The 24,772-nt window shown below is 40.9% G+C and overlaps 2 protein-coding genes across 5 annotated transcripts in view; both read right to left on the bottom strand.

Moving 5' to 3' along the window:
* LOC110015840 (CD209 antigen-like protein E) overlaps positions 1–24,772 on the bottom strand; it is a 900,664-nt gene that overhangs the window by 65,343 nt on the left and 810,549 nt on the right. The gene's annotated exons all lie outside the window — the stretch shown is intronic.
* The window catches only part of LOC101171503 (collagen alpha-1(XIV) chain), a 114,757-nt gene that overhangs the window by 45,639 nt on the left and 44,346 nt on the right, over positions 1–24,772 (bottom strand). For all 4 annotated transcript variants that reach the window (XM_020706881.2, XM_011480659.3, XM_011480658.3 and 1 more), the window contains 14 exons: positions 23,242–23,400; positions 23,028–23,147; positions 22,096–22,260; positions 21,104–21,265; positions 20,715–20,884; positions 18,592–18,718; positions 16,544–16,689; positions 12,202–12,331; positions 6,985–7,124; positions 6,769–6,895; positions 6,550–6,689; positions 5,376–5,508; positions 5,153–5,194; positions 3,927–4,072 (listed from right to left, as the gene is read on the bottom strand). In XM_020706881.2, coding sequence (XP_020562540.1) covers positions 3,927–4,072; positions 5,153–5,194; positions 5,376–5,508; positions 6,550–6,689; positions 6,769–6,895; positions 6,985–7,124; positions 12,202–12,331; positions 16,544–16,689; positions 18,592–18,718; positions 20,715–20,884; positions 21,104–21,265; positions 22,096–22,260; positions 23,028–23,147; positions 23,242–23,400 — 1,907 coding nt within the window. The remainder of the gene's footprint in view (positions 1–3,926; positions 4,073–5,152; positions 5,195–5,375; positions 5,509–6,549; positions 6,690–6,768; positions 6,896–6,984; positions 7,125–12,201; positions 12,332–16,543; positions 16,690–18,591; positions 18,719–20,714; positions 20,885–21,103; positions 21,266–22,095; positions 22,261–23,027; positions 23,148–23,241; positions 23,401–24,772) is intronic.

Below are 24,772 nucleotides of genomic sequence, written 5' to 3'. Positions count from 1 at the left end.
TTGTCAAAATGAAAACCTGATGTGTGTCCAGCAGAGGAGCACAGCCTCTGGTGGGATGATGATGCAAATCAACATATTCAAATGCCAATTGAAGTCATCCAAACATAGAACAAATCTGAATGTAACCATAGGGGGCACCAATGGCCAATACCTGAATGAAAGACCACTGATATTTTTTAAAAAAAGGCCAGCACAATAATCATTAAGAAAAATGTGAAAATATGGATACAACGTCAACATATTTTTATTTAATGTTATAATTTTTCTCAATATAATCTCTGATATCTTAAATGAATGAAATAAAAATGATGGTTTGTTGTAAAAAGTCATAATTATCATCTATTATGTCAATTTGCTGGATGAGTACATCAACCTCAAGGCCCCAACTGACAGTGTGCTCAGTGAATGTCTCAGGCAATGGAGAGCAGAGGATACAGTGCTGGAGGACAGATCCTCGTGGGAGGACAAACCCCTGCATGGGATGTACCACCGGACCATTACTGAAGTGGCTGATATCAAGAAGTCCTACCAATGGCTAGAAAGGGCTGGCCTACAGGACAGCACTGAAGCACTCATCCTGGCAGCTCAGGAAAACAAACCCTGAGCACCAGAGCAATAGAGGCTCAGATCTACCACACCAGACAAGACCCAAGGTGTAGATCTACCACACCAGACAAGACCCCAGGTGTAGATCTACCACACCAGACAAGACCCAAGGTGTAGATCTACCACACCAGACAAGACCCAAGGTGTAGATCTACCACACCAGACAAGACCCAAGGTGTAGATCTACCAGACCAGACAATACCCAAGGTGTAGATCTACCACACCAGACAAGACCCAAGGTGTAGATCTACCACACCAGACAAGACCCAAGGTGTAGGCTGTGCAAAGAGGCGCCTGAAACAATCCAGCACATAACTGCAGGATGTAAGATGCTGGCAGGTAAAGCATACATGGAGCGCCACAATCAAGTGGCTGGAATAATATACAGGAACATGTGTGCAGAATATGGACTGGAAACCCCAAGGTCAAAATGGGAAACACCTCCGAAGGTGGTAGAGAATGAGAGGGCAAAGATCCGGTGGGACTTCCAGATCCAGACTGATAGGATGGTAATGGCGAACCAACCAGACATTGTAGTGGTGAATAAAGAACAGAGGAAAGCCGTTGTGGTGGATGTGGCAGTGCCAAGCGATGGAAACATCAGGAAGAAGGAACATGAGAAACTGGAGAAATACCAGGGACTCAGAGAAGAACTGGAGAAAGCCTGGAAAGTGAAGGTGACAGTGGTGCCTGTGGTAATTGGAGCACTTGGGGCAGTAACCCCCAAGCTGGAGGAGTGGCTACAACAGATACCTGGAAAGACTTCAGACCTCCTGCAGTATCTATCCAAGACACTGCAGGACCCTCAAGCTCCCAGGTCACTGCTAGAGGACCTGAGCTTGCATGAGATATCATCCGCGGAGGGGTGAGAGGGGCGTATTTTTTTAACATATATATAATTTTTAGGTAGAGTAAAAGCTTATGTAGTAAAAAATACAACACATCTTCTGAACTAAATCCATCATAACTCGGTAGTTCTGTGGCATAAAGCTAAAAACCACCTTGGACCACCGTGCATAGGTTAAAAAAAACGAGTAGCAGTGTCCAAACCTTTGTCTGACACTGTAAAGCAGTCATTTCTGCAAATAAATAACAACAGAAGCTTATAAAAAATGTTTTTTGTACCTCCAAGCAATTGGAGATTCCCATTGAAATATCTGACTGAAAAAAAAACTCGCAAACAAACATTCATTAACTGAATTTTCCTGATAACTGTTGTGATTTTCGTCATGGTTGATTCTGTTTCAGTTTTCCTTTGCTCTCTGTTGGCTCATTAGTGTGAAACCTGTCAGTCTGTCTGAAGGACGGGTTTGGAGGTCTGCCACTGTTTTTGTCATCATTATCTCCCCTCCTCCTTCCTGCTCATCCCAACATTTACCTGACGACCTGCCACCTCTGGCGGATCTGCCTCCTCTTCCTCTGGCTCTCCAATAACGATGCCATTATAGTCATCAGTACTCTCTTTTCCTTTACATTTACATCCTTCAACCACCCCTTGTGCTGGTTTTGTGTCTGATAAACTCAAATAGAGAATTGATATGTTTAATTAATTACTGCTGCTGAAAACTACACAGTTTATAAATCCTTGATGGGGCACAACCCGTCTCTTTGAAAAAGCAGAATAATGAGAAATAGCTTAAAATGTGGACAAATAAAAAAATCAGAGAGTGCAGCTGTGGAGCTCCAGTTACTGTACAAGAGCATGACACTTTAAAAAAAACTAAACTTACAGCATAAGCCACATCAAGACTAGAAACACTAATTAAAAAATGATAAAGAAAGATTGTTTTATTTGATACTGCAAAGAAAACTTATAGGATCTACGTTCTGTTTTTTTTCCACAAAAAACACGTCAATTTCATGGTTAGGTTGGCATTATTGGACAAATGAAAAATGGCAAATTACTTCAGGAGATCTGACTCTCGTTCGATGTAATATCCTCTCAAAATGAGACCAAACAATAAAGATGTAGATAAAAGACATGAAACATAAAAAAGAATAAAGGCAGCAAAACCAGTAAAAAGACTGACTGAATGAATTTTCTCACTTGTCTCCATTTCTATTGATTCCCTCTTCAGAACTTTGGTAAACCTGGAGGGCTTAAGCCTTAAGCCAAAGGCGTTCTCAGAGAAAATGGAATTGTCCCAGAGTAAATACATTTACAGTGTGTGTTGTTAGTGTCTCACTGGATCTGTAATATCTTTGGAAAATGTGTTTTTAGAATGTACTTTTAGAAGAGAATATTAACCCTTGTGCTATCTTAGATGACCCCCCCCCCCCCCCCTTCCATTGAGGTGTTCTCCCTACCATGACAAAGGTGGATAAAGGTGGAAAGATTTCATGTAATCCATGGACACCAGTGAAGATCACAAATCATTGAAGAAAAAAGGTTCAGAGCACTGTCTAGTGGGTCTAGATGACCCCACTCCCAATGTTAAAGTGCCTAAGATAGCACAAGGGTTAAGTAGGTGTTCCTTTAGACATGGGCCTGGTCTTTGGGGCTGTTTCTGGGGTAAATGCTGCGACAGAAAAGCTGCAAAAACAAGAGAAAGACAAAATGAAAGGGGAAATAAGAATGAAGAAATGTCATTCTGGATCCTTTTCGTTCCAGTTTGCAAAGTGGTTAAACATTTTAAATGGCTTAGATCCAGCATTAAAGGATTATTTTACCATTGATAAAAAAAGGTTTAAAAAAGAAATCCCCTTAAAGTCCAACTCAGATGAAAATCAGGTTTTTTGGTATCTTTAACTTCTTGTTGTGACATTTTTATGATGATGGAGCCCATATAGGAAGAAAATTAAGCTTTAAACCGAGTTTCTGAGTATTTCTTTAGTCAAATTGTCGAGTCAGGGGCTGACGCAAAAATGCAGTTGTAAGAAGAGATGATTTGTGATGTAGAAAATACGCTGAAGCTCCCTGCTCCACTCCACTTTGATGCAGCCATTTGTGGACGACTAAATCTGTGTTTGTTACACTGGTAATGTCAGGTTGGGATAGTGAGGGGCTGTAAGCAGGAGAGCATGTAAACAGAGGGCGGAAGGAGGGCGGGGTTACTCCTTGCAAATGGTTCTGCCAAGAACCATTTGAACCAGAAACTGTGTGCCACTGGTTCTTGGATTTTTCCTAAAAACTGCACAATCAAACGTAAAAGCCCACTGGGATCTTTTACAACAGATCAAAAGATCTGAACACAGTACACTCACTTTTCCTCACATCCGGAGTCTGCATCCCTTCAGAGACTGATCTCAAAACAACAAAGACATTCAAAGCTGATCACGGCACCATCAGGAATAAAATCAAGCCGCTCTGCCAGCCTTACCGTCTCCGTGGCTCGGTCTCCCCGCATGCTGATGTAGCTCAGTCGATACTGTCGGACATTTCTGGAGTCCACGGGCTGCCAGGACACCCGCAAGCTGAACGTGGTTTCATCATCAATCTTCATGTTCCTCACTCCGTGTCGAGGACCTGCACGGTCAAAGATAGGGAGGGGTGAACGCAAACTTGTCACAGCATCTGACAAAATGATATGAAGATCATCATTTTGGCATTTCATTTTCTCGGGTCTCCAGGGTCAAATTTGTGTTTGACTGCTTTCATGCTGCCGTCCTCATAACAGAAAATCAAGATGATGTAAAAAGAAACACCAATTCAGCTGCAGCCTTGTCCTACATGTGCTACATGTCTCTATCCTCAAGACTAAACTATAGTTTTAAAGGAAAAGAACTTTTGGAAACACTTAGACACTAACCCGTTATGTTACCTTCACCTGACAATAACAATGATGCATTTTATTTAAAGCATCTCCTAAAGCATCAGAGGACACTTAAAGCAATTGAAGTCATGAAAATAGCAATAAAAAAACAAGAACATGAACAAAAATCAATAAAAAAGGATTAAAGGGCTTCTATCACGCAATTATCAAGCCTTTCAGACTAAACTATATCCATGTTTATGATAATTATACTACCTTTGGCACACTAAAGTAGGATTTTTTTCATAAAATATGAGGAATTTTTGCAGCTTGTTCTTCCATAAGAAGATAGATGGCTATTTCCGAGGCACCACCTTTTGTTCCTTCCTTTCATGCCTTCGGCCTCAGCAGCGTGTTTGCGTTTCGCCAATGAAACCAAACAACATCCAAACTTTTGCAAAGATGGATGTGCATGTTGTGCATAAAGGAAAGAATGTTTGCCAATCACCACTAGCTTTGCAGAGAAAGTGGGCGTGTGTGTTAGCCTGGGGGCGGTGCTGGCAGCGCAGACTCTTCCTGGAAGGGGCTGTTCTTCACTTTGTGATGTCACAATGGGAGAACCCACTTGTGGGATGGGAGGGGCTGGAGCGCAGAAATGTGTGAACTGATCAAAAATATCGCTTTGGGGTTGTTTTTGTGAGAAAAACACTTGAAAGCTCAAAAAGTTGATTTTGCATGATATAGGCCCCCTTGTGTTTTGACTTGAAAATTAATAAATAAAATGTTTGATTAAGGAAAACATACATTTAAAAAGTGAGAAATGACATACATTTATTTCCCCAAGAAAATCTTACTTGGTTTTGAGGAGGTTGTGGCAACAGTTGTTGTCCTCTTTGCTTAAAATTAAATAAAAACATGACATAAGTTAGATCATTCCCACAGTTAAAACGGTCGTTTGTCTGTTAAAATAAAAACCGAATTCTTTCTCTTTCAGGATTATTAATAATTCAATTCTATTTCACAGATTAGCAAACAAGGAGGAACATCAAAACTCTCAAAGCAGAAAAACCTATTTACCCGTGTTCTCTACGAGGATGACCTCATCGCTCTCAATCTCATTAGCATAGATGGCCGCCAGGAGGACTTCATACTCTGAGTCCGGGCTTAATCCTGTGATTTTATATGTGTTCACGTTGCTGTCCACCAAGACCTAAAGAAAAGAAAAACATTCATGCTAACACAAGAGAAGGACCGGCATGGAGAAGCCATAGAAGCTTTTCTTAATAAAAATGAACAGCAGATTTGATCTTTTATCTCTCTGAATAAAATTCACCAAATAAAAACAGAACCAGTAAAAGAAAGGAATGAAGAAACTGGAAATGGAGATTATCATCTTGCAGACACCAAAGTGACAAAACACGATGAAAGATGATGCTTCGTCATGTTTTTAATCATTTTATATCTAAACATCACCAGATTTTAGACCACAATGTAAAAACTGAAAAAACAGACACATGCATGTCATCATAAACATGGATTGAAGGATTATTTTTAAAAATGGTTGATGAGACCTTTCTTTTTCTAGTTTTATTAGTTTAATATTATTGTTCCAACCATGTAAAAATGTACTAGTTATCTTCAAGAGAGGGTTTTTTTGTGTTGCAATGGCAAACAGAGAAACTGAGCCTTGAAAGGACAAAAATAAGCAGCTACAAGAGGTTGAGGGACTAAAATACGTTTTTTTTTTCTTTGTTTTCCAGCTGCCCAGATAGTCAAAGTAACAAAGGTTGAGAATCCAGCTTCACAGGACACACTTCGCCTGACTGCCCCTCCACCAAAACTAAGAATTTATGTTGATTTGACAGCACTATAATGCATTCATTTTTACTAGATACTAGATTGTTCTCAAACATTAAAACCAGTTAAAACAAAGCTGATCTAAGCGAAAACCTGTTTTACTTAGTTTTTTTTGTGTGATATCAAGAACTATGACAGGTTTATAAAATAATTTGTTTTCATGAGAGAATCAATCTAAATATTCTCCAACTAAAAAATAATTTGATGGGAAATTAAAGATCTAAAACTCTTTTTTTTTATTTTAAAAGTTATTTTTGCACTAGAAACAAAGCAGAATAAATTTCATTTAATCATTTTTATAATCAAATCCACATTTTATTGCAGAAGATGAAAAAGCCTGTTATAGCTTTGTTAGACAAACTTTTGTAAAGTTCTAAAAACAGTGTGAGCCTACATCCTTGCTGTCCCCTCCGTCCGTAGGAGTCCAGGTGATTCGATACAGAGTCACATCAGTTGCGGGGTGTTGCCATGACACCCTGAAGCTCTCTGCGGTGATGTCGCTGCTCCTCAGATCCAGAGGGTCGGGGACAACCTCTACACATGAACAACAGCTGTAACTAAAAACTTATCAGACAAAGAAAAGGTCTTGGAAAAAGAGTAAAACCGTTTGTACTTGTTGTGAAGCTCTCGGTCACAGCTTCAGCTTCTCCTTCATCATAGATGGCAAACACACCGACAGTGTATTCCGTCAGGGAGGTCAGGTTCTTCAGCAAATAGGTCGTCACTTTGCCAACATCCACCTGCAGATACCATAAAGGTGTGGAACTTTCTGATCTTCTTTTGCTCCGTCCGTGCAGCTGGTGTGGTTTGGTATGTGGTGCTGACTCACCTCTGTGGTCTGCACCCCGTTGGTCTTGACGTACATGACGCGGTAACCCCGGACCAACCTGGAGGTGGATTCCCAGGTGAGCCGGGCAGAGCTGTGGTCCACCTCAGAGAAACGCAGGTTTCTTGCTGGGATGAGCGGCACTGAGGGGCAGGAAGAGCGGCAGGGGTGTAACGATCAATCAACTTAACAGATGAATCGATTTCTATTCCTACAAGCCAACCAGATCGCTCTGTCTGAGGCAAGATGTTGATCGAATCCACTTATACCATCATAAATTGATTTTAAAATAAAAATAATATTGGAAAAAACCATTTGGATTGAGACGGGGTGTAACGTAAAAATGACATCACAGCGGTCAACACACATGTGATGCAGCAAAAAACTGACCCATCATTCCATCCAGCGTGTGGAAACACTTTGAATTTAGCAAAGACACCAGAACATGCAGTGTCTAGAATGTTCTAAGAATGATGTGGAAAAACAACAGTGGGCTGAACTTAATGAAACTCAAATCTGAATGGATTTGTCATTAATTGTTGTTTACTTGTTTGTTTGTCCACATTTTTTAATTTACACTTGATGATCTTGCAAGAAATACAAAGAATCTGGAAAACTTCACATCCAAATATTTCTCTCTGAGTCAACCCTGGTTGGCTTTTTGGCTAAACCTGGATTCATGTTAGGTCAGTGAATCGGATCGTTGAAAATGAACCCAAATCCACTATGAATCGTATCGATAACCACAAATTATGATATATCGCATCACTTCATTCAAACAAAGAAAGAAACACCACAAAAACACAGCGGAGATTTCATAGTTACGCCAAACAAAGTTAATAGGGGTCATGATTTCTCACACTCTCCCTCTTCCACACCCACACACATACTCAGGAGATTTTGAACAAGAGTTATTGGACTCCACTATTTTAATTATAAAACGGACAGAACCTCATTACATCAATCCCACTCCCCCAGGCTCAGCTTCTGCTTCCTCTTTCTTTAATTCCTTCTTGCTCTCTCCGAGGTACTGCCGGGGTCTACAAACGTCTTGCCCTCATCATTCGGAATTCAGGCAGGGAATCTGATTTACCTTGAAACTTACTCGGGAACCTTTCTGCTTCAAAGTACTGATCTGTATTCTATTTAAAAAAAAACCTGATTGTTCCCACTATGGCTTCACCTCAATTATACCGAAGGTCGGAGCAAATACAGACCAGATAGAGCGGCGATGCAGCACGGGGGAGAAATGATGCCGCTGCCTTTACTGAAAGTTGTGCCACAGCAGGAATGCCCACAGGACTGGGAATTGGAAACGCATGGAAATAGTAACGTCTACCGTCTCTGTCTAAAAATAAAAAGTATGTCTTAATATAAAATGACAGTTATACAGCCCCAAACTGGCTGCGTTTACCTCTGACTCTTGTGGATTTGCATAGCTGGAGACTGTTGTCTCTCCACAACGGATCTATTCTAAAATAAAGATTACACACAAGAAAGCCTAGTCAGGCTTTTCTAAAATCTTTCCGTTTTATATCATGTTGAAATGCAAGACACTGTGCCGACAAAATGGAAATAGAGAATATGTGCTGACGCACTTCATGGCAGCTAAAAACTGACATGATCATTACAGGCTTTGTGAGTTTGCTGCATCTCTCATTCATAAATGAATTCATACACATCCTAATTGGTGCAAAGGAGAAACAATCCTACTTTGGTTATGTTTTGTTATCACTCACAACCATGACGACGGGCTATTATAGAGTAAGAGAAAGTATTCAGGAAACTATGTGAAGATTTTAGAAACAAATGATCGTCTTAAGTCGGCTTTGACAGAAAATTAAAATAATGAATCATGTATAATCTTGAAACCTGAAATTGTGTTTAACTTTTTTAGTTTTTACTTTAGGCAGTTAAAACCTTAGACTTTACCAACAGCAGATTTTAGTTCTGCCATGTTTTTAAATGATCATCTTTGAAAATTTAAAGCAAAACTAAAAACAATCCCATCCTAGTTAATGTGTCATAACCCCAAAAGGCTTTTAGACCTTTAAGAATTCTTTTTAAACAATCAAAGTACAAAGGTACTGTATATCTAGGAAGAAAAACATTTTTGTTTTTTTATTAAACCAACTTGCTGACAATAAAACATGAAAGTTTCAGGCCAAACACAAGAAAACTATGACGAACAATTGTCATGTTTTTGTCTCAAAAACTACACAACAAGTATTTCATTTCTTTTTCTTGTCTCGAGATCAAAAACAACCGGGATTAAAAAGTCAGGAAACCAAAGAAACAGAATGAAGGTCAACAGGAGCTGAAAAAGAAATGTATATGTCTGTAATGTTCAAAACTCTGAATTCTTTTACCACTGCCAATGAAAAGTCTATGTAAATGCGCGTAAATGCACGCTTCAGGCTTCCCCATTCAAAACTCGTGTTTGCACACAGCATAGACTGTTTTTGGGCTCTACGTACAAGACGTGCGGCCATTGAACATGCGTCAAACTGTGACCAATCAGGGTCTTGTTTGGTAGAGACGTGTGGATGGCGACCTCTTCAATTCACAGAAGTGTCAACCATTTGAAATGTCATCATGAAGGAGAAATGAATGTTAGTGTCCGGCCATAATTATAGGAAACCAAGTCTTTTATGTATCGGAATAGAGATGTGAAAGAAAAAGTCTGCAAGATTCACCAGATTTGCACCGCTTCCACATTTTGCACCTGGCCTGCAGCAGCTTCCTCTCACTGCACTGATAATTACCCCACATTTTCTTTCCCAGCAATGGAAGAAATGTCAAGAAGCGACTTAAAGAGGGGGATGAGTGGTTTACCAAATCATGGAGTTCAGTTTGAGTGAATCAAAACAAGCAGCAATGAGAAGCTCATTGTGCTCATCTCCTGCACGGCTCAGCTGCATCGTGTGACGTCACAGCGGACAAGAAACAGCAATTTGACCAGAACATTTGGCGTCAGGCACATTTACTGCATGATAAAGTCTGAATTCATGAGTCTATGCTGGTTCACTTCATACATGAATGTGAAGTGAACATTGATCACTGAGATAAACGCTGCCAAATTTAGCTGAAGAAGGCTAAATGTCCTTTTTTGCATGAGTAAAATTGATTTTATTTTGAAAGTTCAAAGGAAGGAATCCTAATCTTGTATTCTCCAAATCTCACAAATGCCATTGCTTTAGAGTCCTCATGTGTCCCACATTCAAAGCCATTCAGACAAATGCCCCCTGTCTTAAAGCCACAGGCCTCAATGCCTAAAGGAGACTCTATAAAACATTAATTAGTGAGCAGCGAGACGACTGAACAGGGAGGTCCTCAATCTGGGTTCCAAATCTCCCAGGAATAAAAGTAAGGAGCAGAAAATAGCTCTCAGGGGGAGGAAGCCTGAAACTGGCGCCGAGGAGTGATTCTGGGGTGGCTGGCTTTGAGCTCTGTTGGGGGCAGACGGCGAGCCTTAACAAGTCCAAAGCAAAGGGCCAAGTCGCCCCAATCAAACGCGGCAGGTGTAAATATAACCGCTGCAGCTGCTTCTTAAAGAAGTGAGAAAAAAACACAGCAATCTGCAGACGTCACGTTGAAATCCTCTTTCCTGAATCATGCCTGAGATCTTCCTGAACAGCTTAGGCGCCTCCGTGACATTTCTGAAAGCCAGTGCTCATGCTGAAACTGCAATGCCTTTTGGGAGATGTCTGGCTGGCTGCCAGCAGAGCAGCAGGGGGCTGCAATTAAATCTAAATGTCTCGTGAAATTTTGAATGTTCAAGCCAGTTGAGATCAGAGGATCATAAAACCTTTGAGAAACATAATACCAGTACATTTCGTCAGCAGTTCATAAAATGATGATTTGTGCTCTTAATGTTTCTGTCCCTGATCTGATTTCAGTTTATGGCTTGGCAGCAAAGCAAATATAATATGACTTTTGTTTTTTAAGCTTGAATAAATGCTGAGTAAAGCAAGGTTTTACATGCTTGAGGTACTCAGGTTAACTTTTATGAATGAAATCCTAATTTGTCATGCAGTCTTAGTCTCAGTCCTTTCTACATGTGGACTTGGCAGCAGCAGATACAGAGAAAGACTACAGCTTTATTTGCTGTTATGTGTTTCCACAAACGAGAAGATCTGGTTTTTTGGCTGCACGGTGGTGCAGTGGTTAGCGCTCTTGCCTCACAGCAAGAAGGCCCCTGGTTCAAGGGGGGGACCTGAAAGAGAAAACCAATGGGGGATCTTTCTGTGTGGAGTTTGCATGTTCTCCCCATGCATATGTGGGTTCTCTCCGGGACCTCCGGTTTCCTCCCACTGTCCAAAAACTTGCTTCATAGGTTAATTGGTCACTCTAAATTGTCCATAGGTGTGTGTGAATGTGAGTGTGCATGGGTGTGTGATATGTGGGACCCTGGGAGAGACTGGCAACCTGTCCAGGGCGTTCCCTGCCTTCGCCCATAAGTGGCCAGGATAGGCTCCAGCAGCCCCGTGACCCCGAAAGGGAAGATCTGTTCTCTCAGTACTATCACTAAACAGATGAAACAACTTCAATAACAAAACCTGGCTGGTTCTGCAAAGCTGCGTTCACACAAAACGCGATTCGTGTAGCAGGGTTGGCTAGTTTAGATAAGTCAATGTACAGACGTAATTCTAGGTCCTGTGGCACGATTTGAGCATCTGGTGCACTGTGGCGTTCTGACTACAGCGCATTTTGGGCAGAACAGAGAGTTCCAATATCTGAACCCTATGTGGTCAACTAAACTGGAGCTCAGCTTTGGCCCTTGACGTGTTCATGTTGTCATCAGCGTGTGATGTCCAAACCATCAATATAAAATGCAATGAAATGTAATCCACGACGAGATGCCAGCTCGGACGAGGAAAACAAAGACGGACATGGATCTAGTCGTCTGCAAGGGGATGTGTTAGAGTCGAGCAGAGCGAAGAGCTTGTGGCGCCGCCCAGCATTTTTCTAAATCACTAAATAAAGAATATCTTGAACTGCATTTTTTTTTATCTGCTCATAATTCACAACTATTTGAATAAATAAATACTCAGAAATACAATTTTAAATGTCTTGAAATAGGTAAGAACACGGTAAAAACACCAGAAACATCATTTCATCAGAATGGACCTTTAAGCTTATGTTATTAAATTAGACAAACTATAGGAATTGAACATAGATACATTTTCAGGAGTTAATATGCTGAAGGTTGACACTTACATGTGGTTTCCTGGCTGGTCATGGGGTCACTGGCCTCCTCTCCATACATGGCATAAACTGTTACCGTGTATTCTGTGTCTGGGCTCAGTCCCTCCAGCTCCACTTCATTCACAGAGTCTGCCACTTTCACCTGCAGAAACACACACACACACACACACACACACACACAGCATGAAGGCATGCACTTTTGGCAGAAAGCGATGGTGGGATGTTATCTTTTCATACCATCTAATTTGTCTGTGGCTGTCTTTCTGCACTTATCTCTGTGTCCATCATCTACACTTCTGTCTGGACAAGCAGAGCATTAAGCTGTCATTGCATAAGCTTATTTCTGAAAGGAAGCTTTTGAATGCTTGCTCCATTTTCAGCAGATAGGATCCATCAAGCTGCTCCAGTTTATGCTTCTAGTGCTCTGAGCTGCACAAACACATCTGGGCTACAACAGGTAGGGTTTGATCAAACTGCAGGTAACTGGGTCACCTATTAAAATGTTAACACTTTTATGTACAGGTATTGGTACTTCAGCCCCCGCCACCATGGTCAGTGCTGCACATGACAAATTCATGAGAAAACATCTTCAGAATGCTGGCTTCTCTGTTGGTTTAATCTCTATAGCAACCATTTGAAGGAAATTCAACTTTTGCGAGCTCCTCATGCCAATGCTGTTAAAAATCTACAACTTCTAAATCCAACACTTTCTTTTCCCCAAAATTGCTTTCTAATTAAGTCCGATTCAGTTTAAATTTACAGAAGGTACTTTCTGCCACTGTGATGTCATCATCTTTTTGGGGAGCAGTCGTTTCCTCTGTCAAAAATTCATTTTCACCAGATGCTAGGTGTTGTGGTGAGTTTTTGAATATGTGATGGGGGTGAAATTTGTGTTCAAATGCACAGTAAGAAAGAAAAACTGTGAAAACAATCTGGTGCTTGCTGTCCAGGACTGCTGCAGGACATACAGCGGGGAAAATAAGTATTGAACACGTCAACATTTCTCTCAAAAAACATATTTCTAATCGAGCTATTGACATGAAATTTTCATCAGATGTCGGCATCAACCCAAGTAATGCACACATAGAAAGAAATCCAAACATTTATGTCCATAAATGAAGTTATGTGTAATAAAGTGAAATGGCACAGGGAATAAGTATTGAACACATGAAGAAAAGGAGGGGTAAAAAGGTCTGGCAAGCCAAGAAAGCAGCTGGAGTTTGTCAGTATTCAGAAGGTTAACCTGCCCCCTATTAGTGCAAAGTAATATCAGCTGATATAGTCCTGATTGATGGCTTTTAAAAAGGTTTCTAACCAGCAAGGTGTTAGACAAGAAGCATTGCATGATGGGTAAAAGCAAGAGCTGTCCAAAGACCTACGCAACCTTATTGTTGCAAAACACTGAAGGCATTGGTTACAGGCGCATTTCTAAACTTCTGACAGTTCCAGTGAGTACCATTGGGGCCATCATCCGGAAGTGGAAAGAACGCGGCATTACCATAAACCTGCCACGGCCAGGTGCTCCTCGCAAGATTTCAGACAGAGGAGTCAGAACAATCATCAGAAGGGTTCTCCAACAGCCCAGGACCACTCGTGGAGAGCTTCAGAAAGACCTGGAATCAGCAGGTACCGTTGTTTCAAAGAAGACAATAAGTAATGCACTCAACCGCCATGGCCTCCATGCATGCACACCACGCAAGACTTCATTTTTGAAGAAGAAGCATGTTGAAGCTCGTTTGGAGTTTGCCACACAACATTTGGATAAACCCATGGCATTCTGGGAGAAGATACTCTGGTCAGATGAGACCAAAATTGAACTCTTCGGATGTCATAAGACAACATGTTTGGAGGAAAAATGGCACCGCACATCACCCCCAAGACACCATACCAACAGTCAAGTTTGGAGGTGGGAGCATCATGGCGTGGGGCTGTTTTTCAGCATGTGGTACTGGTAGACTTCATATCATTGAAGGAATAATGACTGGAGAAAAGTATGGAGACATTCTTGATCAGAATCTGCTGTCATCTGCCAGGCTGCTGAAGATGAAAAGAGGGTGGATCTTTCAGCAAGACAACCATCCCAAGCACACAGCCAAGGTAACCCTCAACTGGTTGAAGAAAAAGAAAATAAAGCTGCTAGAATGGCCCAGTCAATCACCAGACTTGAATCCAATTGAAAATCTTTGGAAAGAACTGAAGATCCAGGTTCACAGAAGAGACCCCCGGAACCTTGAAGATTTGAAGGCAGTTTGTGTGGATGAATGGGCCAAAATCACACCTGAGCAATGTATTCCACTGGTTTCTCCATACAGGAGGCGTCTTGAGGCTGGAATCACCAACAAAGGTTTTTGCACTAAGTATTAAATAAATTTCAATAAGCGTGTTCAATACTTATTCCCTGTGCCATTTCACTTTATTACAAATAACTTCATTTATGGACATAAATGTTTGGATTTCATGTCAATAGCTTGATTAGAAATATGTTTTTTGAGAGAAATGTTGACGTGTTCAATACTTATTTTCCCCACTGTAAGTAATCACTAATTTGAAACATTGACATTAACTTGTTGGTCATAAAACTGTTCATTTCTATCATTTTCTGTACTTGTTTCTGCTTCTAATCCCAGAGAACAACTCTGTCCCTCCCTTCTGTTGTCTGCGTTCAGTGACACACATTACAGCAAACAGCACAGTGACTTATGGCCCCCTATAAACAGGCAGATCGACTGATTACAACTTGGAAGACACTAATTATAGGATGTACCTTAGTTAAACAGGTCCCGACGGTCAAATTACTTTCGATCTGGTTTGGAGGGACCATCATTTATTTCCAGGTCTGTTTTTTTGTTAAAATGTGACGTAAAGTGATAACTCGACTTTCATTAGAAGCAGTTAGAAGTGTTGGAAATAGGTCCCTTGAAAAAAAGCATGATAAATAGACCATCAACATCTAGAAATCTAAATGTCAGAAATTGATTGGTTTGTGTTGTAGGGTCAGATGTGTAGGCTGTATTCTTTATGCTATATTCACACCGCGCTCAAACAAACACTTCCGATGAATAGTCTATGTAAACGCGCGTGTATGTGCATTTTGGGCTTCTGTATTCAGAGTTCCTGCATTCACACATGGCTACACAAGTATTTAAATTGGTTTACAGGCTCTACGTACAAAAACGTACGACTCCTAATTCTCTCCCTACGCTTCCGGCTTCTCCCAATCCCTTTAATCATAGGGGCACGTGGAAGGGTAAGGGTGTCTGAAATGGTTTTTTAAGGGTAGCGCGTAGTGACTTTTAGGGGTAGGGAAAGAATTCGAATTGGGCCTAAAATCATAACAAAAACGATCTTTGGTCGACTGCAGCCGACCAAAGATCGTTTTTGTTATATTATTCAAATTTACAGATATATGTAATCATTTCTGTGCTTTCTCTTTAGCTCTGCTGTGATAAAAGCTTTATTTTTTTGGGTCAATCTGTGCCGGATCGAAGTCCCAGCTCCCAGATGGCCGGATGGTGGAAACCACACAAGCTGGAGTGAGCCAGCAGAGTCTCACCCTCACTGCTGAAAAGCAAGCGTTATGGTTTTGAATGCCTTCCCTAGTTGTTTTTATTGCCTTCTACCTGCAGGGCAACATGCAGGCAGACATAATGAGGTCTAATGGGATAGGCTATGGATACGCACACCCTCTTTACAGCTCTACTTCTTCCCCCTTGCACGTCTCAGACCTGGATGGGTCATTTCTATTTTAATGGTGACTTAGCAATTGGGTTTTGACATTTATCTGCTGATTCCTCTCTGGGGATGAGACTGTTTATTAAATGCTTCATCGTTTTGAATCAATGTGCAATTTCCTGTCTGTTTACTCTCTTCAATTTGTCCCCTAATTTGCACACAGATTTTGAATAAAAGACTTAAATGCTGTGAGAGCTGCTAGTTCCTCCACAATTGTCAATTTCTTTTTTTTTTTTTGTCCTGAAGCCGTGAAAAGAAAATGGTTGCAGCAATCTAATTAAAAACTTTCCCCCGCAGAGTCACTTGAATTATTTATGCAGTTTCTCTTTTTGACTCTGACCTCAGCTCTGCTGAATTTCCTTCGCTGAAGAGGGTCGTGAACTAAACATGAAAAAAGGACAAATTGAGAGGAACTGTTAGTCACTGCTCAGCTTTCTTTGACTGGAGTTGAATTTACCACCTGTCTAAGTCTTCCTAAAAAGACAAAATTGAAGCAGATTCAGATTCATTTATCTCTAACTTCCTAAATCGAACTGTAAATAAAGAGGAAGCGGTTGAACCACTCAGCAAGTGGCACTCGTATTTGTGCGTGCAAGTTCCTTGGCTGACGTTCAAGCCTCACCTCCTTCTCGTCTGCAGACTCCCCTTCGGTCAGCGGGGCGTAGAGGATCATGTAACCCGTAGCTCCGATGGCGGCCCTCCACCTGACCCTCATGGTGCTGTGGGTGATGTCGTGCAGCTCCAGGTTGTTCACCGTAGGCAGCGCCACTGCAGGACACAAATATGCCTGTTGCTGAGCTAACTCACAGTCCCGCCAAACTGATTCAGCAAAACCCTTATACGGTGGAAATATTAGCAACAACTTGAATAATGAACAAAATTAAAAAGAACCTCAAGATTTAAACTCTAAAAGGGTTTAAAGGCTACATCCTAATTTATTCCACTTCATGGACTCAAAAACCTACAATGAGACACTCCTGTAATCTGTCAAAATTGATATTATTAACTGTATCTGAGAACTGGACTAAATGACCCCTCCCCTCTCGCACTCCAAACAGGAAGTATCCACTGGTTCAAAGAAGCTAAAATCCCAAAGACCTCTATTGAGAAATAAACAGCAATGAGTCAGTCATTATATTTGTCACAATACCCATCTGTGCCCTGATACTTCTTTTAACATGTTCTTAATCCTTTTTTCTCACGATATCTTTTTTATTGATTGTAATTTATCTGGAAATAGATATAGATAGCAATAGTTATAGATGGAACAATCAGATGTCTCAACAAAAGTATGAAGTCTCACTTCGATCGCTCCAAAGTTTTGATAGATAGATTTTGTGCAGCCAGGATTCAAGTGGTAGGGGTGTGGACTTCCAACAAGCTCACTGCTGATTGGCGAGAGTGGTTGTCATGGAAATGTTGACTCGGACTGATTCGGACCTATCAAGACCAGCTCCGTGGCCTTGTGGTAGAGTGTCTGCCCTGAGACTGGAAAGTTGAGAGACTCTAAAGGTGTAGGTAAAGGTGTGTCTGCAGCTCACCGCTCCCACAGGGGAGGGGTCAAATGTGGAGAGAAAATTCTCACATTTCACACACATAGGTGCATGACAGCTAATGGGACTTTACTGACGATTTCTGGCTCCAACATGGCAGCGTCCATCTAAAAAAATGCAGACTTTATTTCACTGGAGCCGGAAGTAAACCCTTTTCTAGGATGACGTCATACTCACTAAATACTTAAAACAATCATGCTACAAGAATAATGAATTCCTTATAGTCTAGTGAGCTGCTACTCTCAGAGTTTATAGTTAATAACAGCTTATAGATATCAAGCTGTATATTAAATGAAGAATAAATGTGTATAATGGGTCACAGGTGTCACACAGTGTTTTATAATGCAAAGCTTTTAGTCTTAAATTCTTGTCAACACTAATGTGGGCCGACTCCTAATTTATTCCCTTCTGGAAATCACAGCCCACAATTAATCCGTAATCAACATGACATTTTATTTACTGTCCTAACAGCCCAGTGGAAGCAGACGGTTATAGCCAAAGTCATTAACTTTGCCTCAAGGTCAGCGTGTGAGTCCGTGCTCATCCTCAGCCAGAGCAGAGGAGTTTTCAGTCATTCAGAAGTGAGCGACACGCTGGAAGAGGACAGAAAATCCTGCCTGTCTCTGGCTCAGACACTGGACATCAGGAGGAGGCTTCGGGCAGCACGCGCATAACACTGGCTCCCAATCAGAGGTGGAAGATCAAGACTTGAACAGAGAATGAGACGCTTGTGCAGCTCAGATTTACTGTCTGCTCTTGTAGGACAACACACCCTGGCTGGTCAGACGCTCTTTTTTATTAAGGCTTAACAAACAGAGCAAACACGTCTCTTCTTGTCCTTGCATGCACACAGAGAAGACACTCTTAAAATAGATCTTAAATTCCTTCAGTGCAAAAATGTACCTGCTAGGATTCACTATTTGCTTATGTTGCTAGGAGAATTATGGGATGTGACACCCAAATATGTTCTGCTCATAAGCCTGCAATGAAAATATGACATTTAAGGAAGTTTCTATTTAGACTTCTGTCTCTTGCTTGTTTTATCTTTGTTTTTTTTTAACTGAACACATCTGAGTTTAACCACTTGTGCTTCTGCACTGAAACCATAAAAACCTACGTGTGGTGGCGCTTCCTCTGAGGGCCTGGCTGGCGGAGCTGCGGTAGATGGCGAACACGGCCACCTGGTATTCCGTCAGGGAGTTGAGGTAGTTCAGCTCCACGCTGTTGTCAGTCCCCTGGACCACCTGAGAGACACCCCCCGCCCCGGGCGTTAGTCCAGGTGTCACCAAGCCATTTTACAATCACATTTACAAGACCTTAAAGCATTACGTAGCATTTTTTATGGCTCTGCATCAAGTTGGAGCAACTCCGTCAGTCAACACAAACATCTTATGTTGTAATAAAAGGTCAAATATACTTTAAAAAAAGAGATTTTATGTCTAAAGAAAAACATTAAAATGTACCAAAGCTTTCGTTTGAATGAAAATCACAGCCAAATTGCTTATTTTTAACCATTTAACCCTGGAGCTGTCAATGGCTACAGCTTATTCTGATGCAGCACATCACTAACACAAAAGGGCTGCATCAATTGCACAAACTCTCCCACTTGGAAAGATGAGAGAGGCCTGTAAGTTCCATCATAGGTAAACCTCAAGTATGAGAGACAAAATGAGAAAAAAACATCCAGAAAATCTCATTGTCTGATTCTTAAAGAATTTATTTGTAAGTTTGGTGGAAAATAGGTACTTGGTCACCTGATAATAAGCTAGATTTCTGTCTCTCATAGACCTGTAACTTCTTCTGCAGATGATCCTCTGTCCTCTACTGGTTACCTGTATTAATGGCTCCTGTTTGAACTGGTTATCTATAGAAAGACACCTGCCCATAACCTCAAACAGTCACAGTCCAAACTCCACTATGGCCAAGACCAAAGAGCTGTCTAAGGACACCAGATTGTTGACCTGCACCAGGCTGGAAGACTGAATCTGCAACAGGTAAGCAGCTTGGTGTGAAGAAATCAATTATTAGGAAAGACTACAGATGATCTCCCTCCATCTGAGGGGTCAGTATGATCACAAGAACGGTGACCAAAAATCCCAGAACCCCACGGGGGACCTAGTGAATGACCTGCAGAGAGCTGGGGCTTCAGGAGCGTCTCTGTGTTTCGCCCCCGAAAATAAACAACATCCGAACTTTTGCAAAAATGAATGTGCATATCGTGCATATAAAAGGAAAGATTTTTTTATGGCAATCAGCACTAGCTCCATGGATGTGTGTGTTGCCTGGGGGCAGCTCTGGCAGCGCAGACTCTTCCTGGAAGGGGGTGTTCCTCACTTATCTATGTCACCATGGAAATAACCAACTCATGGACTGGGGAAGGCTGGTGTCCAGAGCAAGGTTTTTAAAATACTCAGAAGTGCGTGAATGGATCAAAATACAGATTTAGGGTTGTTTTTTTTGTGAGAAATTGACGTTATAATAGACTTTAAAGCTCAAAAGTTTGAGTTTGCATGACATAAGCCCTTTAAAAACGTAGACAATTTAGGAACCAAACCAAAAATGAAATGTATGTGATTCCAGAATAAAACTTAGACTTTGGGATTGGAGAATCTTTGAAAAACTTTGTCCTCGATACAAATCTTACATTATCGAAGCTTTTCTGCTCGATTTAGGTCACTGTTGAGTCACTTCCCAAATGAGATTCTATATACCCTAATGGATAAAGACAAGAACTAATTCAATGTGGGACGTGTGAATGTCATGTGTAACACCTCATTTCTCTTTGGGCCTTAATGCGTTAAATGTTAGCATTTATGCCGTGTGCCTTTAACTTTTACCACTAATGGCTCGAGAGAAAAAAGGTAGTTTACCACTGGAAAAGGTGGCTCTTGGTATAATGAATCCCTAATGGCATATTTTACAGAACGCTTTGCATTTATCATGCAGATCACTAAGAAATGAGATTGTGGAGGTGACCCTAAAATGATTACCTGAGCAGAATAATTAAAAAGTGCTTTTAATGCCATCAGTGCTTCTGTATGGTGTTTTGCTATTCCCAGAAACTCAGCAGCAATATTTTGCAAAGAAAACAGAGATAATGAGCAACCAGCAGCTGGATTAATTCACATTTCATTACATGCTAATAAATATCCGAGCCCAGCTAGAGGCTCAGAGGGGCAGCACTATTCTTCCCCGCTGCTGCTATAAAAAAAATAAAAATGGATGAATTAGTCCAAATACTTTTTCCTCTGGTTGTCCTCCGCTGGCGGGGTAATAAACCACACGGTATTTCTCCACCTGCCCCGTAGCGTGAGTCCATGTCACTCGGAAACTGCGCGCTGTTATGTCAGCTATCACAAGGTCACGAGGGGGGGCCAAGGAGTCTGGAGGAGGGGCAGATTCTCCTCCTCCTGCAGATGAGAACAAAGAAGCATCACATTCTGCTCCATGCAGGATTGGTACGAATACCAGGAACAACAAACAGCTCAGTGTGCATAAAAGAAAACTCTCAGCCTGCAGTCTGGAGCCACATTTCTGCTTCTATTTGTCAAAAGAAATTTTTGTAGCAAGTTTGAAAAGAGCCCAGATGTTGGCTGACATCAGATGAGGGCTGCCTCTTCAGAACAAACCTTTGATCTGCTTGTCCAGCTGATCCACGCGGTCGCAGACGCCCTTGGTCAGACCTTCCACGATGTCGCTCATCACGCTAAAGTCTGCCACGTTGTAGACGTGAGTTTCCTCAGGAGGCGAGGCGATGGCCTTCAGCTCGTTCTCATCAGCGTTTTTCACACCTGAAAGGAGGAGAGCACGAGATGAAGAGATCAGACTTAGAGGGAGAGGAGGACACATGACAGGTTCGCCTAGATGAGAGGTCTGCAACCCTAAACACCAAAGAGCCATTTGGTCCAGTCTCTGACTGACCATAAACCCAAAGAGAGCCATGAAGTTCCTACTTTTGAAAAAAAAACACTTTATTTGTGTTTTTATGGCCATCCATTCATAAAATGTAGCTTTACAATTATTGAATCATAACAGCGTTATATTTTTCTATAACTATTTTAATTTATTTGACTTTAGACAGCTGCAAGTACAAAATCCCTGCAAAATAAATGACGTCCTGTGTCAAATAACTGACAAACTTATTTTTAATCATATTTCTTTAAAAAAAAATAATAATAAAATTAAAAAAATAAAGTCAAAGAGCTATAGGGGGGGGGGGGGGGGGGGAGACACCAAAGAGCCTCACATGGCTCTGGAGCCTCCAGTTCAGACCCCTGCTCTAGATTATTTCAGGTGATGAGACTAGTATGAGCAAGACTGACAAAAACAGTCAATATTTTGGAACCTTAAATGACATTGTCTTTCTGAATAATATTGCTCTCCTTTTTGAAAAGTGCTGAAATAATAAACCTAAGAAACACATGAAAAAACCTCTCAGGCAACCACGTTCTGACAACTGCAGAAGCAACACGTGCAGGATTGCTGGGACGTTTTTAATAGGAGCTTTGGTAGATTTAAAAAAACAACAACATCTGTTTAAAAATTATCCGAAATTGTTTTTTTTAGGTTTTCTTTTTGTTCTAAACCAAAATTAGGCATCAAAGGTGCTGTTGAGTCTTACCAATGGCAAAAAGTTCTATCCCAGCATCCTTCAGGCTCTGCGCTGGAGGAATCACATCATCCTGGGACTTTCCATCCGTGATCAGTATTCCTATCTTGGGAACACCAGGCCTGGACCCAGACTCTGGCTTGAAACTGTTTTCCAGGATGAAGGTCAGAGCCAGACCTGCAAAGACAAGATGACACTGGTCAACCCCACTGAACATGGGGGTTGCTTTTTTGATATGCGACATTTCAAAGGGTTTGACCAGAAGACGAGGTGCTGAAACGGTGAAGCAGAGAGTACTTTGTAAAAGAATTGTTGCAACAGATTCCTGTCACAGTCTGCGTCTGACTCGGATAAAACGGGTCATTGCCAAGACAGCGCCTTACACTGCACTACTTGAACATAATGGGTTGAAGTCACCATTATTAGCTGGACTGGTTTTTATCTCTTGAGTTTGATCATGTAACGAGCCGCTGAGTTAAGATGTAAGCAATAATGAGATCAGGGATTTCCCACGACTTCTAAGAGAGGGCTTTAAGGCCCGCTGAGTCCTTTAACGTCAGCGGGAGAAAAGAAATGCTGCGATGCTGCGAATAAAACAAGCTGATGGTGTTCAGAAAGCAGGAGGGGAGTCTGGGGAGGGGTATAAACAGAAGGAAAAGTTTCAAAAATGTAAATAAATACAGTTCAATAAAAAAAGAAAGTTACTAAATCTGATAGAAGACAGAAAAACAAAAGTTTACAATCATGTTTCAGCAGCACTAAGACGAATTCCTGTGCAGGGTCTTAAAACTAATCCTAAAAAACTTTCAGTAAGTAGTTTTTAAGCCTCTTTTGGAAATCCAAACTTAGAAATCCAAAACATGTTTTCGTAAGAAACAGTACTGAAGAGACACCTGTCAACTGTGATGAGCATGGAAGGTTGGGGCTTTCATTTTGCAGCATACCTGTCAGCGTGTTTCCTCCTTTATACGGCAGGTTTTTCACTGCCTCTATCACAGCTTCCTTGGAGGAGTGAGTGTTCAAGTGCCACTCGATTCTGGGGTCTCCACTGTACTGAGCCAGACCTGAGCGCAGACAGAGCAGTCAGATTCCAACATCAGCCCCGTTCCTTTGTTTTTTTTTCCAAGAATGCATGTGCGTCATCTAAAACATCCCCACCTATCCTCGTCTTGTCAAAGTCCACAGAGAAAGCTCTGACCAGGTTTTCCAGGAAAGTCCGGACCAACCTGAAGTTGATCCGCCCGATACTCCAGGAGCCGTCCACCAGAATCACAATGTCGGCTATGGCGGGAGTCTTGCACATAAACCCCTCCATGTCTACGACAAAATAGAGCAAAAAATCATACAATAAACAGCAATGAAAAAGATGATACAATGAAAAACGACTTTAGTGTGCCGTGTTGGGCAATCACATATTAAAACATTGATACATATTTGACAAAAACAATCTAAATTTGTATACTTTAGCTGTCTATACAATATACAGCAAACAAAAGTAGGACAACTGGATGAAGATGTTTTCCCCTCAAAGTATTACAAAGTGTTTCATTAATTCCCATTCAGTTCAACACAGAATAATTAAACCCCAGAGAAGTGAGGCGCTTCGTTTTCGTAGATGAAAAATAACAGACCACAGTTATTTGTCTCAACACTTTACTGTATGATAAAACAGCCCAGACTCTAATGAGGCAACAGCGGTTCATTTGAAAAAACTCCTCCAGCCCTCAAAGTGGGCCAAAGGCCAACCGTACAAGGAACCAGCCGCATGTCTGCCAGCCAATTAGCTTTCATGCTCTTCTTAGGGAACATCTGTCATCAAGGTCGTTGTGCAAAAAAAAAAAAAATGTATCATTTAATTAGCTTTTTATCCACGTGTTTGATCCCACTACTCACCTCAAGACACAAAAAAAAGAGCGTAATTAAAAAACAAAAAATTAAGTAAGGTTCTGCATTTTAAATTATTGAATGCAAAAGAAGCATTGTCATGCTAATTTTTTTATTTAGAAGACCTCTTTTTGTCAAAGATTTTTATTTTAAATTTTAAATGTAAAAAAATTGGTAACTGTAGGTGTTAAATGTAAATATATATCTAAAAAGGTCAATTTAAGCAGGCATTTAAAATGTTAAGTTTAAATATTCAACACCTATAAATCATTTTTGGACAACTCCCACTGCACTCCAAACTATAGAAGGCATTACCTCAACATGTTCAGCATGGCTCTTCATGCCATCTCAATAAATAAACAAAGAGCATTTAAAAAACTTTCTGCAGGCTTTTTCTACATTTCAATTTAGACATCATTGGCTCATTTGTATTTTATCTTTAAGTGGTGATGGTTAATCAGATACAGAAGGAGTTTATACACATATGCCACTCGTGTGTCCAAAGCTTCATAAACCCATATTGTAGCCATAAAATATTTCAAACACAAGAAGCTACAAAAGTGACAGAGACCATATTTAAAATATTATCATGGAGGTAATATCACAGCGAAAAGTCTATTTGCTGCATTAACAAACTGGGATGATGCTATTGTAATGTACACTTTGGCGATAAATCACTAATATTTAAGGAAAAAGCACTTTATTTAGAAATATGCATCAGCTAAACTTGTCTTTTATGCAAAACATAGTCACAGTCTAGAAAATGTTTTACTTTTTGAACATTTCTGGTAAAGGAAATTACATT

This window comes from Oryzias latipes, chromosome 11, assembly GCF_002234675.1.
Source record: "Oryzias latipes chromosome 11, ASM223467v1".
Classification (NCBI taxonomy): domain Eukaryota; kingdom Metazoa; phylum Chordata; class Actinopteri; order Beloniformes; family Adrianichthyidae; genus Oryzias; species Oryzias latipes.
The sequence above is the reverse complement of the archived record's forward strand: the minus strand, read 5'-3'. Positions and strand labels throughout refer to the sequence as shown.